Source organism: Synchiropus splendidus, chromosome 14 (genome assembly GCF_027744825.2).
Source record: "Synchiropus splendidus isolate RoL2022-P1 chromosome 14, RoL_Sspl_1.0, whole genome shotgun sequence".
Taxonomy (NCBI): Eukaryota; Metazoa; Chordata; class Actinopteri; order Syngnathiformes; family Callionymidae; genus Synchiropus; species Synchiropus splendidus.
Genome location: NC_071347.1, coordinates 3030357 through 3050132, shown reverse-complemented (window position 1 = coordinate 3050132; position 19776 = coordinate 3030357). Strand labels below are relative to the sequence as shown.

Here is a 19776-nt window from a genome sequence, read left to right as displayed (position 1 = left end):
GGAGTTGTCATAATTTGTGTGGAAATGGAAGCAGCTGTTATTTGGAGGTGTTCCATTCATGTTGAACTTCAGAAGTTTTGTTAAGTCAGTTGTTAAACCTGTGACATGGAAACAGACAAATAGACATGATGTGAATGTTGATTGAGGTGATGTTGACTTTCCAGTTCTGTTAAGAACGTTTGGATGATCAAACAAAGGTGACAAAGCATGTAGGGCTCTCACATCTTCACTTTCTGTGGAAACCTGGAGCAAATAACTTTTGGGACCTTTGTCCTTCTTCATGTTTTGACAAAACTTTCAGTGCTTCCAATGAACTGTCTTATGAAAGTTACATCCATACATCATCATGAAGTCAATGGCAGATCTCAGCTATTTTCCTGCTGCTTTCACTGTAATATGACTTTCTACTAAGCCTGCAGATGTCAGCCGTTGGACTATTCACACACTATGTGTGTAGAGAAAAGCATGTTTGTACTTGTGTGAGGATTAGATTTGTGCACTGACTGTCTGTTGCCAAACCAACCTGTTTATGTTGAGGTAATTATGAAAAATAATTACAGTGAATACGCCCTCAGGGCCGTTAAACACGTGTTGATTGTTCTTTCACCATGTAATTACTAGACTGTTCGGCAGAATGTCATGGCAGATGTCAAAATCTTCCTTTGACTTCAGAACCTGCCCTCATGAAAACTTCATAATCTTCGAATATTTAAAAAGCTGGAGCACTGTCAGGGTGCTTGGCTCCTCATGCAGATGCCATTGGGGATGTGTTTGTTGCCATATAATTTAAGTGCTTGAAAATATATACTGACAAAAGTGCTGATGTTGTTGACGATTTGGCAAGGCAGTGTATCGATTGAAAACTGAGAGCCTTTTGATCAGGTAAAGCTGGGCCTGTTGTGGCAAATTCTTTGGGGTGCGACATGCTGCTGAGCAGGATGCTCAACTCGCTCATGCTCCTCCTCTTGGCATCCTTCACTGGGCCAGGCCTCCAATGCAACCTGCTGAGATCGGATTATGGTTTTAATTCTTTGCTTCTATCACGGTCGCCATGGTTACGCTCTCTTTATGTCGTGCAGAGTACAGTGTGTCAGTCTAGCGGTCCGTAGATGCCTCATTGGAATTAAATCAAGTTCCTGCAGCTTAATAGCAGCCCTGGATTTGTCTCCTTTCAGTCTGAGCACGTTTGTGTCTCACAGCCAGATGATGGGAAGAGTATTGTTTCTGTAGAAGAGGTGTAGACAAAATTGTGATACAGCAGTAAGGCAGAATTTTACATCTTGATATCCATACCAAAAATCTTGATTTTGATACAATGCTATATGACTGTGGGTGGTAGCGAAAACCACATTTTTGGACAGAATAAAGGATGTAACAAAATCAGACGTCCACTCCCTGGTGACTATGGCCGTTACTCCGGTTTGACACCAGTGATCTAGATCATCTAATGCACGTGACTATGGATGCACCGATCCTGGTATCAACTCGATCCACCCTCTTAACGTGGGATCAGGCATCAGTGGAAAAAGGGCAGATTCAGGAACCCAACATTAGCTTTTAAGTGCTCACGTTGACGTCTCACAGAATGATAACATGACAGAAGCAGATACTCAACTCAGCTGTGGAAACATTTCACCCTCTCTACACCGACAACTGCAACAACGTCATGCGGCATGTGCAAAATGCCGGCAACATTTGGTAAACACTTTGCTTAAATAAATACCAAGTTTGTCATTCCATATGAAGCTATGTTTGCCTTTTACTCAGTGCATGACCAGTGTTATCCCACAGCATGGCAAGAAGGGCAATACTAACACGGATATCGAATCGGATTGGCCCATACCCAAAGTCTAAGTACTGGTATGGGGACCATAAAGTCGGATCGGTGCATCCTTAGCCAGGACATTTGCCATTTGAGCTCCTTCTTTTAATCTATGTGTTTAGAATATTCACTATGTTTTAAGAATTACAATGTTTCTATTTGTATGTTTCCTTCTAAGGAACTAAATCATTGAAATTAAATGCTCAAGTTTGGCTTGACATGGGTTCACATGGAAGTGGGTTGTCCTTTTAGATATGAGATATCAAACCATGTTTGACTATCTCACTTTACCAACAACTCACGGTGACTTGCTTATTGATGGAGCAGTGTTTTCATTGTGTTCATCATTGGAATCTGCCCAAGCAATAAATAGTGATTTTTGTGTTTAACTCTGGTTCAGTAAAGGATACACCACTCAGATTTGTGTGTGACATCAGCGGACTGATCAAGGCAGCGTGAACTCCAGCTGCATGCATTACAATGGACCCAATACATGTGTACTTAAATGTTTCATTTAAGAATGCAACCCACAGACTGGCTAGTATCTGAGGGTGTCTGCTGCTGGGTGTTGTTTGAGGCAATGCTGCACTCTCCTGAGCTGGAATCAGAATCTGAATCTGAATCTGAATCGTGTTGGCATTTGTTTCCTCAGCATAACCTTAGTGGTCCCTTGCATCAAAACGTGCATGCATTTTTTCATGAAAACAGTCAAATATATGAAGTTGAAACATCACCTCTGTTAAAAAAACAATAAACAAAAACAGAATCATTATGAAAATAATGTACATCTGACATGAGATAATGCAAAATAATTCGCCACTGAAATGTTTGGTAAATCAAATAAATAATGGGGCTGGTTTTTGTGGCACTCGAGATTTTAACTTAACTACAAATGTACAGATTTTCTGAGAGACTGTGGAATGTGGATTTATATTTCTGTTCCACCCTGTTACTGGATAGCAGTTAGCCCACGATCAGCCAGACAACCAGACTCTCCCATGTAAACTTTAACCCCAACTTCACATGACCCTTGACATGGGTCACTCAACCTTATGGCTAAAATTCAGATCCCTAAGAATAGCTAGACAGCTGGGTTTTTTTATCTGCCTCTCTGATAAACATGAATAGATGTGAACCTACTACACTTATAAGAAGGATGTATTGCTAGTGTTGCTGTTACAGTATGTGTCAATATAGATATATATTATATACAATATATAGCCAGTAGAACAACTGGTTTTATGTTTTATTTTAATTTAATAAAAGAGCTGCACTAACTGTGGTAAATTATTTCTAAAATAAAGTTGGAAGTGGAATACCATTGTAATGATCTTTTCATGTAGAATAAATATTCTACCAAATATCCATCCATATTATCTCCCTCCTTTGTGTTGCTTTCTTTATATATTCATGAAAGTACTGTGAATATCTTCATAGCTGGTTGTTGATTTAATAAGATTTCATCACTAGTTGTGGCAGGTTGGAGTTGAGTCATATCCAAGTGTTTAATTTAGCATTGACTAAAGGCCATCCAGATGGTCTTGAGTCCTACGTGTGAACATTCCAGCTGGGTGTCCCAGAAATACATTTGAAGACTGCCAAGCAGTGTCCTTACGTCATGCGTTCATTACCTCCACTAAAATGATACTGCAGGTAGATCACATGACCTTTGGAAAATTTAACATCAGCAAAACGGCAACTGCTCAATGGTGCTTTCAGCTAGCCCAACCCACATTCCTCAGCATTGTTCTTGTCCTGCAGTGCCCATAACGCATCACGCTCACTTCCACAGGCACTTGAGGTTGTTATACCAGACAGCCTGTGTAATGTTCCAGGACAAATTCAGTGTGTTGCTTTGTTGTTGATTTCTTGTAAAATGCTTGTTATAAAAGCTGTGAATGGGGACGAGGGGTAGTCAAATTGATTCTGCTGTCTGGAAGAAATGCTAACATACTGATGAAAAGACAAAAATATCAAAGCAAATATCAAAGAGTTCCCCTAATTTCAATATGGGGTTTATTTGAGCATATAAATGGAGAGGATTACACGGCTCATCAAGGCTTGTTTGGGGCAAAGCCAACCCCGCCTTTATGTTCGCATCATAGGATTAGATATACAAGACCATTGTTTTTTTTTTTTCTTTGGATCATTTACATGAATTTTTGTCACACATGGTAATTGATTCCCAAACTAGGAAGGCTTTTATTCTCTTGGATAAATGGATCAGACAATAGTGTACAAGTGTATTGTAGTGTCATATTCATTTTTTTACTATTTAAATGAGGGATTTTCCTTTCAGGCCACATTAATACAGAAGTTACCATTTTGTGAGGCATTTATCCAACATGTCTTTTAGAGGCTCAAAGGCAGTTTTCCTTAAAATTCACCTATCTTTGACGATCTCACTTATGTTTTGTTTTTCTTTAATCATCATGTACTTTCCTGCTTGTTCAATTTTCTGGGCTCTGCTTCTGATCCAACAGCCCAGTCCTGTTTAATTCATTTAAATAATAAGGTCTCACACAGAAACCCTCTTCTGGGGTTGGTGCTAAAAAGGTTTCAAGGTCTGTGTTCTGGAAGAATATCATTCCAAACTGAAAAGGTTCCTCCAGTCCAGTTTTATGGCCCAATCAGTCAATCAGAAAGGAAGGGGCATTCTACTTAAAATATGTGTAACAGTACCTACACCTGCTGTGCAAATGAGCTTTATGTCAACATGCGGTCCTTATGGGGGTAAAACAGGCTATTAAAAGCCAATAAACTACAGTAGCCATTTTCTCACTTGTAAAAGGGATGTGCGTAAGAACATTCTTGCATGAAAAAACAATACAAAAATATCAAAAATATGCTCATGCAGCTTAGCCCTACTTTTGGAGCACTAGTTGATAGAACTTGTGAGAAGTTGAAAGCGCAATTGCAAGATCTGCCTGGGATGGCTTCTCCTACTTCTCTTTTCAGGCGTGTAATCCTGCAGCCGTGGCTTTGGCCTCAGTGCTAGGATACAGTGTTACACTGGCCCGTACAATGGCGTCTCTGTGTTTGGTTCACAGCATTGTTTCTGCTGAACTTGGGGGCACAATGACGCCCTTATCCAGTCCAGGCCCAAGAGATTGACAGGGCCTCTTTCAGGTGCTGATTCTCCTTTGCTTTGCTTGTTTACCACAACAATAGGGAATATATGCAGTATATCTGCGCAATGCATTGTTTTTGTGTGAAATGATACGTTTGTTTTTTGTTTTTTCCACAAATTTCTATCGAGACAGTGGGCGCCTACAGGAAATACAAGTTGTTTGCTTGTTGTGTTGTCTAATAAAATCACCATATTGTCAAGTGACTCATTAGATGTGCACTCTGCATGTACAGTATGGACCCCGCAGGACGTGCTATTCCAAGCACTTGGCTACACCTGGACTGTGTCTTTGCACGGACCACCTCTGTGTCCAATGTGGTGTGTGATGTGCCAATGTTGGCATGGTTGCTTGACAAATGCCATGATACCCATAGATGATTGTTGCTGTTGTTTTTAGTTTGTTTTCTTTTGTGAATTTCATACTAGTCGCAGGAAATCATATAGAAAAAATAATAATAAGTAGGAGGGTATGAAATGTAGCAGTTATGGGTAAATTTGAGTTTTGTTACTTTAAGTTTTCTGCAATATTGCACAACTAGAAAAGAGATTTAAGTAAGTAAGGCTGTAAGTTTGGGTCTTCATGCCAAGTCATATGTTTATGTATGTAAATGTTGTCATGTAAAGATTCTTGAATGGGTAAAAATCATCTTATATCAGTAAAAGTATTTTTGACATATGTTCCATCTATTTATTATGAGAAAGACTGCTTTGATATAAGTGAGCTACATGACACTCCCATATAATAGTTAATTTTACAATTAAACTGCTATTGAATGATCTACCAAGTAGTACCTTAGAATTTGTTTTGTAATTGTATCTGACTGTATCAGGGCAGCATCATATTCAGGCGAAGGGCCATATGTGGCCCCCGCTCCGTCCTTTACTTTGCAGTACATTTACTGCACCATTTCAAGTGCAAACTAAAGGACTGAAGTGGAAACCTGCTTTAAGCTTGACATGGCCCCAACTGCTGTAAATAGACTTAAAAGAGTTTGTTTTGACATTTATTTATATTTAGATCTTTTAATTCACTTTGGTGTTCATGTCCTTTTAGAGAGTTTTTATTTCCAGTCATTGATTTTGCAAATAGTTTCCTCTTTTGGTTATTTTTACATTCATCAACTTTAGATATTTTTTTTTCCAATTATTATTCCTAATCTAGTTGGAATAATAATCTAGTACTGCGGAGATTGTAGATGATTTAAACACTAGATAGAAAATACAGGTCTGATTTCCAGGGGTTGAACATAAAGTTCCTGCTGCTTTATCCGCTGCATTTTGGGATACAGATTCATTCATCGACAATTTGAATAACCACCAGACAGTGGTGTTTCCTGTTACTTTGTCTGTGAATGTCACAGTCTGTGGGTCGTACTGGCTGTTATCATCCTCCCTGACTAAACACTGTCACTTTGTTCTTTATTTCTCTCTCACTGTGTCACTAAAGTGTTTGTGTTAAGCTGGCAAATATTCAACCTCTGTTAGTTTAACTGCATGTGACGCTGGGAATAAGACGCACAAAACCCATAGGGAGGACACTTTCTTTCTGCACTCATTTGTCATGTCGGGATGTCGGATGAAAGATCATTAGCATTAGCTTCTGTTGTTGCTATGTGTGACCAACCAGCTATTAATGACTATTAGGACCATGATGATTATTATGTAATATGGCAGTGTGAAGTAACCCAGGGTTATTACACATCACTGGTCTCATTGATCTCCTTATGTGACCATGCAGGTCTTTAAACAGCTATTACATCCTGTTTGAAGGCAATAAATTATTTACAGTGAATAGAAGACTGACACACAAATGTCCAGTGACAACGACTATTGTATATTGTCTTGTTTTTCAGTAGTAATTTATGCCCTCTTTAAGTGCATTAGGGTGTGCGGTTTCTGCTCAGCCAAATGAGATGGTGAGCCCACTCACTTGCCATCCAAAGATGTGCTCTAGAGCAGATGCATGTCATTGATGGGTGCTAGGGGAAGTCACTCTGTGTTTCTTGGCTGCTAGTCAAAGCTTGAAAGGCAGGGCCAGGTGACAGGTCACTTCGCAGTGTCCCAGGTCATTCTAAGTGTGATGTGAATCTGGTACATTCTATCTGTGTGGCATCTGCACTTTGTTCATGATTCATTCTTACTGTGTTGTATGTATGTATTTATTTACATACATAATACATATGTATGTATTTTCAAACATTTGTTGGCACTGTGGTGATTGTTTGATGTCTTTGATGCAGGGTTCGCCCTCAGCTGGCCAAAGAGAAAATCGAAGGATGCCACATCTGTACATATGTGATGCCTGGGGAGCCTCAGGTGATCCTGGGGAAGGACAAGGCTTTCACCTACGATTACATCTTCGACATGGACTCTCAGCAGGAATCCATCTACAGCACCTGTACGGAGAAGCTGATTGAGGGGTGTTTCGAGGGCTACAATGCCACCATCTTTGCATACGGACAGGCAAGTCTTTGTTCAACAACTGCTGCACCACTCACTGCATCCTAGCTGCTGGCGAGTCCCGGGTGTATTTAGTGAGGCAGACAGAATCGATGGATATGAAGAGATCATGCCTCTCTCTTCTTTAATAAATTGTTACCGACTCTTTACAGGTACTGGTAGCGTTGTTAATATTTTAAATCCTTATCCATCACACTTGACTCGCCATTAAATCAAATTTGAACACAGCTGTGTATAGGAACATTAACCACGCTTCTGAGGTGTAAAGTAATAGCACCAGTAATAGTTTTACGTTATTGAATTGAAATTTTCTTTCAAAAGAGTTTAGTTTTGTGTGCCTTGCATAGTCATGTGTTATTGTTTATGAATTTCTCAAGTGCTTGTTTTTCTGTCACGCAGAGCTCAGGCTTTTATAATCCTATAAAGGTCTTATGGGGCCCGATGGAAATGGTAGCACAGCCTGGTACGCACCCATAATATGAAGTTCATAACCCAGGTCCAGTGCAAACAGACTAGCTGCTGTAGCAGCTGAGGGTCTCCACAAAAGTCGTGCTGGAAAGTGTATGTGTTCCTATTAGAAATTAGTATTGTTTTTAGTTTTTGCTTTTCACAGAAGCGGATCAAAATTCTACACAGAAGCAAAGAATTTGTTAAATACAGTAAATGATTTTGTATGCTCACTACAAAAACGTAGTTTTGTGGTCATTAAAACTTGAATTAGTCGTGGAGTTGGCTCTTTTCCACTGATTTATTTCCACAAAATTGAAACGACATGGCAGACTGGGCCTCACAGCCTCCCTGCCTTTCCTTCTTCCCGGTTGCTTAGTGACTGAGAAGCATGAAGCATTGAAGTGAAACACTCGCTCAGGCAGCTACAGTATCTATCTTTAATGTGTTCACATTACTACACATCTCCATGGCTCCTGTCACTGGTGACCTACTTTTGCACACACATTTATAGCCTCTAATCTTGATTTAGAGCGACCCACAAAGATTTGGGGTTACTAATAAAAACTAAATCACAAATCCCATCTCATTCCCTAAAAGTTGAGTTTATTTACTGTAGTACACTGGAAGGAGGAGAGAATTTTCTTGAGCTGTAGATACTGCTACCAATGTAAAATGGCTGTCTCTTAAATGGAGCTGTCTGTTGTAGAAGAAAAGGTGTGGTTAGTCTCATGTAGTGTATGCTTGTTAGCATGATGTAGCAAATGTGAAACGTGTGAATGTTTCATTTGGAAGTGAATAATGACTGCGCCTCCTGGCAGACTGGCTGTTGTGGAGTAACAGACAGTGATTATAACATCAACAATGACACTGGCAATTATAATGTATTGCACTCTGAGCTGGAAAAGAGTGCTCTCCTAGACAGTATTTGGTAAAATCAATTGTTTTTTTTTTAAATCACCTGTGGCTGTCCCACTTGTGTGTTGCGTGTTAGAGATTAATGGATGCTCGATGGTGAGCAGTGTTAATTTTGGGGATGTGACATACTCTTCAACACGGATTGTCATTGACAAACACCTGTTCCCTCTCTCATCCAGTCTCCTGTGCAGGCCCACAATTTCAGGACAATTTTTTTAGATGAAATCATTTCAATCTTCTCTCATTTATTGCAGCGTCTGTGATGTTTCTGTTCTGCAGCTGAAGACCGGTGAAAAAATATTATCATGAATATTTCTCTGACAGTCTTCTCTGGTCTGTTGCAGACTGGCTCAGGAAAGACCTACACCATGGGCACTGGATTTGACATCAACATAGCAGAGGAGGAGCTGGGAATCATTCCCCGGGCTGTGCACCATCTCTTCAAGGGCATCGAGGAGCGTCGGCAGGCTGCCCAGGAGCAGGGGCGCCCAGTTCCAGAGTTTAAAATTAACGCTCAGTTCCTAGAGGTACAGCAGCCAACATCTGCTCTGATCCTAAAAAGATGTCTCTCCGAATCAGGTGCTAATGAAACGGTGCTGTTCCATAGATGTCAGGGGTCAAGTGGATATCTCTTTTAACAAGCTGCAACACCAGCGAGAATCCCTTGAAAATATCTGCACTGACAATAGAAGTGCCGCAGCTGTCATCGGGGGTTAGGAGCTGTCACACAGGGGCAGGGAGGGGGTTAACGTCCCAGCCTGGTTTGAAGGAGTGAGCAGGAATGATGCAAGTACACAGTTGTGCAGCTCTGTCACGTCCTGACAGTGTCCAAATTCCTGAGGTGGATCTGAAAGAGAGCAGGATAACGTAGGTTTCGCTTGGAGATTCAGCCACCAGTTGTCACTCCACCTCTCTTGTAACAGTGACGTCCAGTTTCAGGGTTCATGTACATCAGTTCAAGAAAAAGTTATTCTGTTTTTTTTGTTTTGTTTTGTTGATAGGGTTTAATTTGGTGGATGTTTTTTTTTTTTTCAACACACTCAGTTGTATCATATTGTCTCATTGTCTTGCATCTGATGTCATTTTAGTCTGCGTGTTCCAGTGCAAGTCTCGTAAAGCGTTAAGAGAATTTTTTTTTTTTTTTTTTAATATTTCATTTCAGGAATTATCTGTTCTGCCTTAAAAGAAAAAAAATACTTTCAAATGTGATACAAAATTACATTTATTTAAAGGGTTGGGCAATTAAATTTTCTTGGGGGCCACATTTTGAGGGGCCATCAAATCAAAATTAATAATTGAACTATTGGAGGAAAAAAATTTAAAGAAGCAAATACGCTACCAAATAAAGAAAAGTAATCTGCATTGCTGCAAATACACAATTCAGAAAGTGTGAGCAGTTATGAAATGGGTTATTTGATAATAAATAAACAGTTTTAGATATATTTTTCTAGTTTACAGTTTTCATTGTAAATAATTTAATATATGAAGATTATTAAAGTAGCTGATACCACTACAAGAATTATGTGGAAAATCATGAATCATTATTTCAAAACAAACTTATTTTTAAAATCTATTTTGAGGGGCAAGCCCTTTCACAAAAATGAATATTTCATGAGTGAAATGGTATTGAAAATAAAATGAGAAAAGGAAAGCCCCGATATCACACAAGTGACACTTGCAATTGAATAGTGCTGACTAATCAAAGAAAACATTCTAAATGATCAGTTTCACTCTGACTACTTGAGCGTCACATGCAGCCAAAGGGCTACATTTGGCCCCAGGGCCACACATGAGTCACCAGTAGTAGAACTACTTTTTTAATCCTTAATCCTCTAGATAACCTTCATGAGAATAGCCCTTTTCATTTTGGATTGAGAAAAGGATGCTGTCATCTATCAGTGAGGGAGGGCAGGCAACTGACAAGGCAGGAGTCATCCAAGTCAGACAATGTTACGGCAGATGAGGAAGAGACGATAAATAAAAAAAAGACAAACAATAATTATAATAATGACGATCTTTAAACAGCGTCACTGTCTAGGCATTATGAGCCAGTCATTAATGTGGGTTTTGTTCTACAGCTTTATAACGAGGAAGTCCTGGACCTGTTTGACTCCACAAGAGAAATGAAGCAAAAATCCCACATCAAGATTCACGAGGATGCCAACGGTGGAATCTACACAGTAGGCGTGACCACACGGGCCGTGTCCTCTGAGGCAGAGGTGAACAACAGAGAGTTGATTTCATGCTCTCTTCCATAGCTGCTTTTAAAAGACCACATTATAGTAATCCACCCATCTTTTATGATAGTATTTAAACCAACAGTGTACTTCTTTTTCACCTGTTGGCACAAACCGATGGCTGATTAATGTTTATGCATGTGACGTACCTATCTAATCAAAGTCAAAAACCTTATTTTCAATAAACCCAGTCGGTCATATTGGGAAAAATGCTTGCCAGAAACTGTTCTTTTGAGATCTAATATTTAACAGTTCAGTTTTTCCGGTGTTAGTGTTTCATCCAAATTCTTTGTGTGCAGTGATTAAGTTGACTGTCTCTCCTTTATAGATGATGCAATGTCTGAAACTCGGTGCCCTGTCTCGCACCACTGCCAGCACACAGATGAACGTGCAGAGTTCCCGGTCACACGCCATCTTCACTATCCATCTGTGCCAAGTTCGAGTCTGTGCCTCTGACAATGTACGTTCCTGCACACCAGTGCCCGATTTTTTTCCTGCAGCTAAGCAACAGTTTGGTGACAATGCCAGCATGTGTCTTCTCGCTTTCTTTGAGCAGGAATTCCATTGCAATTTCCACATCCACTTCCTATACAATCTGGCTAGTGGGAAGTTTACCTCAATCCATGCTAATTAAATTGTTAAATCATTTTCCTTTTCATCATTAAATGCACTTTTGATAGCAAGAACTGGCAATTCATATCAAATCAAAGTCATCTAATCGAACTTAAGTGCATCATTAAGTGAATTTATGACAGTGCAAAACTAATAGGACCGACATTATTTTTAGCTCCTCGTGAAACATAATGACCTTTTTGTTATTAGTGTAATGTATATTTTTGTGTCTAATGGTCTGAAATAACTTTGTCACAGCAAGACAATGATACCGATAACAGAGTGTCCAACGGCAACTCTGAGGTTGACGAGTACGAGACTCTCACAGCCAAGTTTCACTTCGTGGATCTGGCTGGTTCGGAGAGGTTGAAGCGGACGGGAGCGACTGGGGATCGAGCCAAAGAGGGCATTTCCATCAACTGCGGTCTGGTGAGCGTGTCTACCACCGCGCTTTGTGCAAGGCATTGTTTACGTTTGAGCTGCACTGCCACCTAGCGGTGAGCCTGCATGTTAACACCAGTTTCGACCTTCAGATAGAAACATATATAGAAATAATATATATAGAAACAATCCGATTTAAATGTTTTTGTTGTTTATTTGTTCAGTCCATCAACCACGATTAACCAAGAAACAATTATGATGTAACACAAACAAACAATGCTTACTGTATAACAACAATAACAATCAAAAGCTAACATCGCTTTTTTTCCAGCTATTTATTTCACTTTTTCTGTCTTCCCTCCCTTTAGCTTGCTCTGGGAAATGTAATCAGTGCTTTAGGTGATAGGAGCAAGCGATCATCACATGTGCCTTACAGAGACTCCAAACTTACCCGACTGCTGCAGGACTCGCTGGGAGGAAACAGGTTTGTAGGCAAATAATTCTTTATTAAAAGCGGTTATATATTGCGTCTGTTATGTATGGACACACGCATATCCAGGGACATTTCGTTTGTTCTCAATTCTTTCTTGTCTAATGCTTGAACAACAACAATCTACTTTCAGCCAAACAATGATGATCGCCTGCATAAGTCCATCTGATCGTGATTTCATGGAAACACTCAACACTCTTAAGTATGCTAACCGGGCCAGGAACATCAAGAATAAGGTGGTGGTGAACCAGGACAAGGCCAGCCAACAGATCAGCGCCCTGCGGACGGAGATCGCTCGGCTGCAGATGGAACTGATGGAGTACAAGACTGTGAGAACAGACATTTTTTTGAATCGCTGTCTTCACTTGTACTGATGGGTACTTTCATCTCTGAAGGGAAAACGTTTGGCAGGCGAGGACGGCGTGGAGTGTTTCAGCGACATGTTCCATGAGAACTCAATGTTGCAGACAGAGAACAGCAACCTGAGGGTGAGGGTGAAGGCCATGCAGGAGACCATCGATGCACAGAGAGCACGGCTCACCCAGCTGATCAGTGACCAGGCCAACCAGGCTCTGGCCAGAGCAGGTAAGGAGAACATCCAGGATCATGGCGATGTTGTTTGCTGAAAACAATAATGCGTCAACGTGTTTGTTATAGTAGTGTCATTATTTAGAGCACCTACATCACAGATTGCAATAAAAATATAATACTCTGCTGTGCATATTTAGATTTCTATGTCACTGTACAGCATTTGTTATGCAGACTTTTAGATAATTTAAGTCATTTGCGGAACATTTGGAACACAGGAACCCTGAGCCACTTTTTATTATTCAAGGGAAATTTTGTTGTCATTCCAAAAGTGACGTTATTGTGGCTGCACCTCATTCTTGAAACTTGGTTGTGCAGTAAACAATAAGCAATAAGCATGCTAAAGCCTTCTTTCTCTCTGTATCCTTTATTTATATGCTGCTGACTATATTACCATTGTCTTCCAGGTGAAGGGGGAACTGAGGAAATTGGCAACATGATCCAGGGTTATATCAAAGAGATAGAAGATCTAAGGTGAATATTGTTTACAGTTTTGATTTTGATTTTTTCTCTATACTGTTCACCACACACCACCTATCAGGCATAATGCTTATATTAACTTCTTAACAGTCAAACCTGTAATCATTGACTGATATGAAATGGAGCAGATTTTTCAATGTTTATGTTGCTTTTTGTCCACCTCTACTACTGTTTTCTATGTTGTGATATAGCTGTCGTCGAGGTGAATGTAAGTGAATGACCTCACAACATACTGCTGAATGTAGATGCTTGACGTTTTTCCATGCTGGAGTAAATTATGTCGTGTGTTGCTGTGTACTTAGAGCGAAACTCTTGGAAAGTGAAGCTGTGAATGAGAATCTGCGGAAGAACTTATCCAGAGCATCCAACCGGCAGTCGTTCTACGGAGGGACGGGATCCTTCTCCACAACAATGCTCGCCCCTGAGAAGGAGACTTCAGACATAATTGAGCTTGCCAAGAAAGACCTGGAGAAACTGAAGAAAAGGGAGAAAAAGAAGAAGAAGAGGTAAAAAACATGTATACAGTGATCTATAAATCCCCAATTACTACATTAGAGGTGGTCAATAGAGGCCTCCTGTTTGAAAAGGATTCCATCATGTCTCTCGACAGAAATGCATGGTGATGCTCATGATTATGATTTGGACATACATTTCACGTAACGTAACGTATTCACTTGTTCAAATTCAAAATCTGTATTTTGCCACATCCTTAGTCATTAATATTTACCCCCACCATCTATTCCTATTGGCTTGAAATCTTACTTTTGAATATGCATAAACTGGGTAGATGCTTCATTGTCGCTGGCAAGCGCTGCTAATGTCTGTCGTGGTTAGTTAAAAAACATTCAATGAACTCCAAACTCATTTCCTGTGAGTAAAGAGCGATGAATTTCTGCCTCTGTTGCCTTGATCTACATATGCTAACATGGGTGCTGCTACTACATGACGGTTGTGATGCAGCATCACCCATGATTTGATTCATTATTTAATGAAAGGATGCTCTGAACTCCAGATGTTGAAAAAACGCCAAAGTCTGATCTTCCATGATGGGTGAAGAGCTACTTAGCAGTTAGCCTAGCAACAAGTGGCGTAACTATGCAAGTTACATGCTACTTGTGGAACAGCATAATACATGCTTTGATTAAACTCGAGCTGTCCAATAACATTTACAGTAATACACTCCAACTCATTCTCTGCTGAGTCAAGAGATATGGGCTGTTTGGCCAGTAGCTTAGCTAACGCATTACTGATGAAACAGCAACACACATGCTTTGATTCGGTTGTTTATCCAAACCTTCCTGTCTAAAATGAACACATTAACATGTGTCCAGCGATTGCATCAAGGTGATGTTTGGATGTCTTGCACCTGCTATCCAAGGTATTTGGCAAATTTTTGTTGCTTCCGACACAGAGTCCCTGGCTCCTCAATGTGGTTGTGGGAATGAGTGTGGCAGTTTAACACCGCACACTTGCACTGTGATCAAAGTTTAACAAACCACCTTCAACAAACAAACAGCAGCATGAGCTGGTGACGGTCTTTTACCACACAGTGCACAGTTGACCTGTAAGCTCCCAGTGCATTGCTGTTTTTCCCAATGGCATCAGCCTTTCAAGCCCCATTGCTGCTGGGTAGATTCACTTGGGTCACATCTAGACTTCTGAGACGTGAAAGCTATTGTAGCTGTTGTACGTACTTTTGACAACTGCGTGGACCTAGCGAGTTGATTGCGATATATGATGTTAACGTTAGATGGGAGAAGTTCTTGTGCAGTGGACCTTTATGTTCAATGTAGTTCATCATTCATTAATACATAATTGTAACGTGAGCAGACAAGTCTGTGTTGCTCTTGTTTTGCTTTGTTGCCGTTCTCCATATCTTTCATCAAAGCTTACTTAGGAAAGAGACAATCTGTGACACATTTTATATTAAAAAATGGAATCATGACAGGTGGTTTTTGCAGAAGACAAGTCAAACCCCACCTGCTTACGTGAGACAACAAAATCCATCACATTTGCCGTATAATTTGATCTATAGGTGACGTTTTCACTGCTGAGGGTCTTCTGACCATTCTTTCCCTCATTCTTCCTTCTGTCATTCATTTCTTGCTTCCTTCGCTCCTTTTGACCCTTGACCTCTCCTTGAAGACTCCAGCTGCTGTTGGAGGAGAGAGAGAGGGAGGAAAGGGAGGAGGTTGAGGACTCCAGGTTTGTCAGAGCTTCCACCCTCCTGCTGTCATCCTCAGCTTCTCCCTGCTCTGCCATCCTTTCTGTCATTTAGACAGGTTTATTTGCACTGGATTGTAAATAACTATCTGACATTTAATACATTTCCCATCATCAACAAACGTCTACTCACTCATTCCATTGAATGCTAGCTTTCTTTTTTGTTACTATTTTCTTTCCTGTTTATTGTGATAATAAATGAGAACAAACTGATACCGGAATCTTAGCCATTGTCATTAATCATTAAAGGCGTTTTAGTTCAGAGTTTTAGTTTTTTTGTTTGTTGTGACTGCTGAAAATTTCAGCTCATAAGGTGTAGACATCACTGAAACATGCAAAATCTCTGTCATATTAGATTGAAGTCTATTATTATAACTAATCAATTAGCATTTATTTTATGATAGTATGACTTATATTTTACCACACTTAAGATTGGGCAGCACATATAGTATTAACCAGTTATAAGCTAATTTCTTGCTTATTTACTATTAATTAACAGTAAATATGGTGGTTGTTTTAGCATAACTATCGTGAGGCTCATAACTACTTTATAATCGTTTATAACTGGATAACATGCTGCTTATGCTCATAAGAATAAGTATTTTATTTATGATATTATATGATCCCTAATCTTAAGTGTTATCATTTCCGTCATTCATTTATTTCTATTTTTATCAGTCAGACTTTGTCTATGTACATAAACCATTTATCCATCAGATTTTGTTGATGGATTAATTCTCCCTTGTTTTTTTCTTTTGCTGTTTCACTCACTCTCAACTTTCAAGAAAATACACTGTCTTTTCCATAAAAGAGCCGCTAGACAACCAGGAGAAGAATTTGTTGTTATTGTCTAATGGGCCATCGCGGCAACTTAACATGACTGTGCAGCAAAAGGCAGTGTAATCTTTTTTGACCATTTTTCTCTTTCTCACACATTTGTCCTGCAGAAGCCTTAAGAATTTTTACGTTCAATTTGGAACTGCTTTGTTTGTCTAATCCATCTGACTAATCTTTTTCATGTCATTGTTTAAGGTTTGCAGTCAAGTTGATGTAACAATTCTTCTGTCTCCATCTTTCAGCGCCAACAAGGATGAGGTTCCTGACAATGAACAGGAAAAGGGTACAGAAAAGGAATTGGCAGAGCGAGTAAATGAAGATGGAGACATGGTGAGAGCAGCGATAAACAATAGCATTTGAAAATCACTATCACATGTTCTGTGAGTGACTCCGGTCTGCATTTTGTTATTAAACCTTGTACAGTATTTGTTTAAGCAGATGCAAGGGTTTCTCTGGGTCAACAAAATCTCTGCATTCACATTTGTACTGCTACTACATTCGCTTTACTAGTGTTGGAATTTGGATTAAATGTTTTCATGGTCATCCCTCTGTTCTCTTTTCTGAACAGTCCACTCGTACTGTACATTCACACCAAACACAACTTGGTAACAACTTGGTTCACATGACTTGCTTTACTTCCATGTCTTCCAAGTCGTGTTAAAAACATGTCGGCCAATCTGCTGGGGGCAGGTCTAAAGTTAGTGGAATGTCAAAATGACTGATCGGAAAAGCAGAATTGTTAAGTGAAAAGCAAAAAAAGATTTGGACACCTCTCTCTGTTTGGTTCAGCTTCAACACATGATATGACAAATGTCATTGTTGACATCATGCTTGAAATGCACCCAAACCCATGACACAGTCGCACTGAACGTGTCACACCTCCCACTCCCACTCATAGCACTACATCGACTTTACGTCTAAGCCAGTTGGTTTTGATGCTTACGCCATGTGGGCCGTGAATGTTCAATCGATGTGACTGTACAAAAAGTGTCTCTGTTGTCTGTGTCCCATTCATGTTGACTGCAGTCGTAGCTGTGAACAATGGACAAACAGCTTTATGGTTCATCAACTCTGTGATTTTCTGCAGACAGGAGTCAGTTGAACAAGTAATTTCAAGCTGGCTTAGTGCCTCAAATTTAGTTTTTAGATTTGCCGTTTTTGTGACATAATGAGCAGTTTTAAATGCATGTTTTTTTTGTTGTTTTTTAGGAAGTACAGGAGGGCAGTGACCACGAGGAAGCAGATGAGGAGGAAGAGGAGGAAGAAGAGGAAATGGATGTAGAGGAGAGTTCAGATGACTCTGATTCTGAGTCGGATGAGAAAGGTAAAGTTGAGCAAAAATGAAAAAAGTGTTTGAAATATGTTGTGTGTGATGTTTTTTTTATTGTATTGCTGTAATGGTTTCTTCAGATTTAGGATCAGATCAATACTGGTGAAATCTCATCCGTTGCTTCTTTAACAGAGAACTACCAGGCTGACCTGGCCAACATCACCTGCGAGATCGCAATCAAGCAGAAGCTGATCGACGAGCTGGAGAACAGCCAGAGACGCCTGCACACGCTCAAACAGCAGTATGAGCAGAAGCTGATGATGCTGCAGTGCAAAATCAGAGACACACAGCTGGAGAGGGACAGAGTCCTCCACAACATGAGTAAGACACACTCATATGCGATTATTTAAGGTCAAGTTTCTCAGGGTCTGCTCCAAAATATGTCCAAGATCATTGAGCTGTGCTCATGAAACACTCAGCAATATGCTCACATCAGGTCAGGTGACTTGGATGAGCCAAACCAGAATTGAATTGCTCCACTAGCCTTATATATATCTGAAGTTTATATTCTTAGTACACACCTTTTTATGGACAAACAAGACAGTTCAGGCGTGATGGTGGGTAATGGTAAAAAGGCATGTCTGACGTTTTAAATCTTTGAAAGTGCTGAGAAATTCAGTATTGACTGCATATAATATGTTTGCAAATAAAAAACACACCAAAGTGTGAATTGATAGGTCGATGCCATTTCATGAAACTGCGTCCTAATTTCGAGATGCCTCCAGGTCGCAATTCTATGCTGAATGGTGAAATAGTCTAATATCTTTGAACAACTATTTAAATGAAACGTCTAATGCTTTTTAAACCAAGAGCACCACCTACTGAGTGCTGGAAATTAGGACGCCATTTCTTGAGGTTTCAGTAAGTACGAACATATATATATGACGATAATTCGTAGTTGAGTTTTCTTATCTTAGTGCTATTATTAGACATGTAAGAAATATAGTATATCCCAATTTACAAATGCAGGCTAATGGGGTTGTTTGTGTTGTCCTTCGAATAATCCCAGTCTTACTCCCAAGGCATCAAATAGCAACTATCCTTTAGTAACTTTTGCAACCCATTTAAATTTGTGTCCTTCTGTAGCATATCTTACCTTGGGAGTGTACGAAAATGGTTTACTACAATTTGCATTTTAGACAAACTGTGGGCAAAATGTACTTCCTCTCCTGGCACGTCTGTGTTAAGTCTGTCCCAAAGCCCTCAATTTATGTCTTAGTTTGTCAATCTCTCGAGAAGTGAAATTCTGCATCCGATAATTCTCATCTGTAACTTTTAGGCTCTGTGGAGAGCGGCTCTGATGACAAAGCTCGGAAGATCAAGAACGAATACGAGAAGAAGCTGAGCATCATGAACAAGGAGCTCCAGAAGCTGCAGTCGGCCCAGAAGGAACATGCACGCCTTCTGAAGAACCAGTCGCAGTATGAGAAGCAGCTGAAGAAGCTTCAGATGGACGTGGTGGAGATGAAAAAGACCAAGGTGGTGTACACCACAGTTTGTGTCATGACCTCTTCTTTTACTTTGGACACAACTTGAGCCCAATTTTTTTTTTGATTGATTGATCCAGGTCCGTCTGATGAAGCAAATGAAGGAGCAACAGGAGAAGAACAGGATGAATGAATCCCGCAGGACTCGAGAAATTGCTACCTTAAAAAAGGACCAGCGTAAACAGGAGGTTGCTGTCTTCCTTATTTGTTTGTGCATAATGTCATCTGAGTCAATACTAAATCAGTTCCTTTTTCAGCACCAGCTGAAGTTACTGGAGGCTCAGAAACGGCAACAAGAGCTCATTTTGAGAAGGAAGACAGAGGAGGTGTGGGT

General features: G+C 40.0%; 1 protein-coding gene across 6 annotated transcripts in view; it reads left to right on the top strand.

The window, feature by feature from the left end:
- Positions 1-19776, top strand: part of kif21a (kinesin family member 21A) — a 37879-nt gene that overhangs the window by 6319 nt on the left and 11784 nt on the right. For 3 of the 6 annotated variants that reach the window (XM_053884996.1, XM_053884995.1, XM_053884993.1), the window contains exons 2-18: positions 7193-7415; positions 9122-9304; positions 10856-10996; positions 11343-11474; positions 11885-12055; positions 12376-12491; positions 12631-12826; positions 12893-13082; positions 13493-13559; positions 13868-14071; positions 15711-15770; positions 16868-16955; positions 17835-17949; positions 18088-18276; positions 19235-19434; positions 19523-19630; positions 19700-19768. In XM_053884996.1, the coding sequence (XP_053740971.1) occupies positions 7193-7415; positions 9122-9304; positions 10856-10996; positions 11343-11474; positions 11885-12055; positions 12376-12491; positions 12631-12826; positions 12893-13082; positions 13493-13559; positions 13868-14071; positions 15711-15770; positions 16868-16955; positions 17835-17949; positions 18088-18276; positions 19235-19434; positions 19523-19630; positions 19700-19768 (2452 nt within the window). The remainder of the gene's footprint in view (positions 1-7192; positions 7416-9121; positions 9305-10855; positions 10997-11342; positions 11475-11884; positions 12056-12375; positions 12492-12630; positions 12827-12892; positions 13083-13492; positions 13560-13867; positions 14072-15710; positions 15771-16867; positions 16956-17834; positions 17950-18087; positions 18277-19234; positions 19435-19522; positions 19631-19699; positions 19769-19776) is intronic. The other 3 variants (XM_053884997.1, XM_053884998.1, XM_053884994.1) reach the window with 1 other exon arrangement.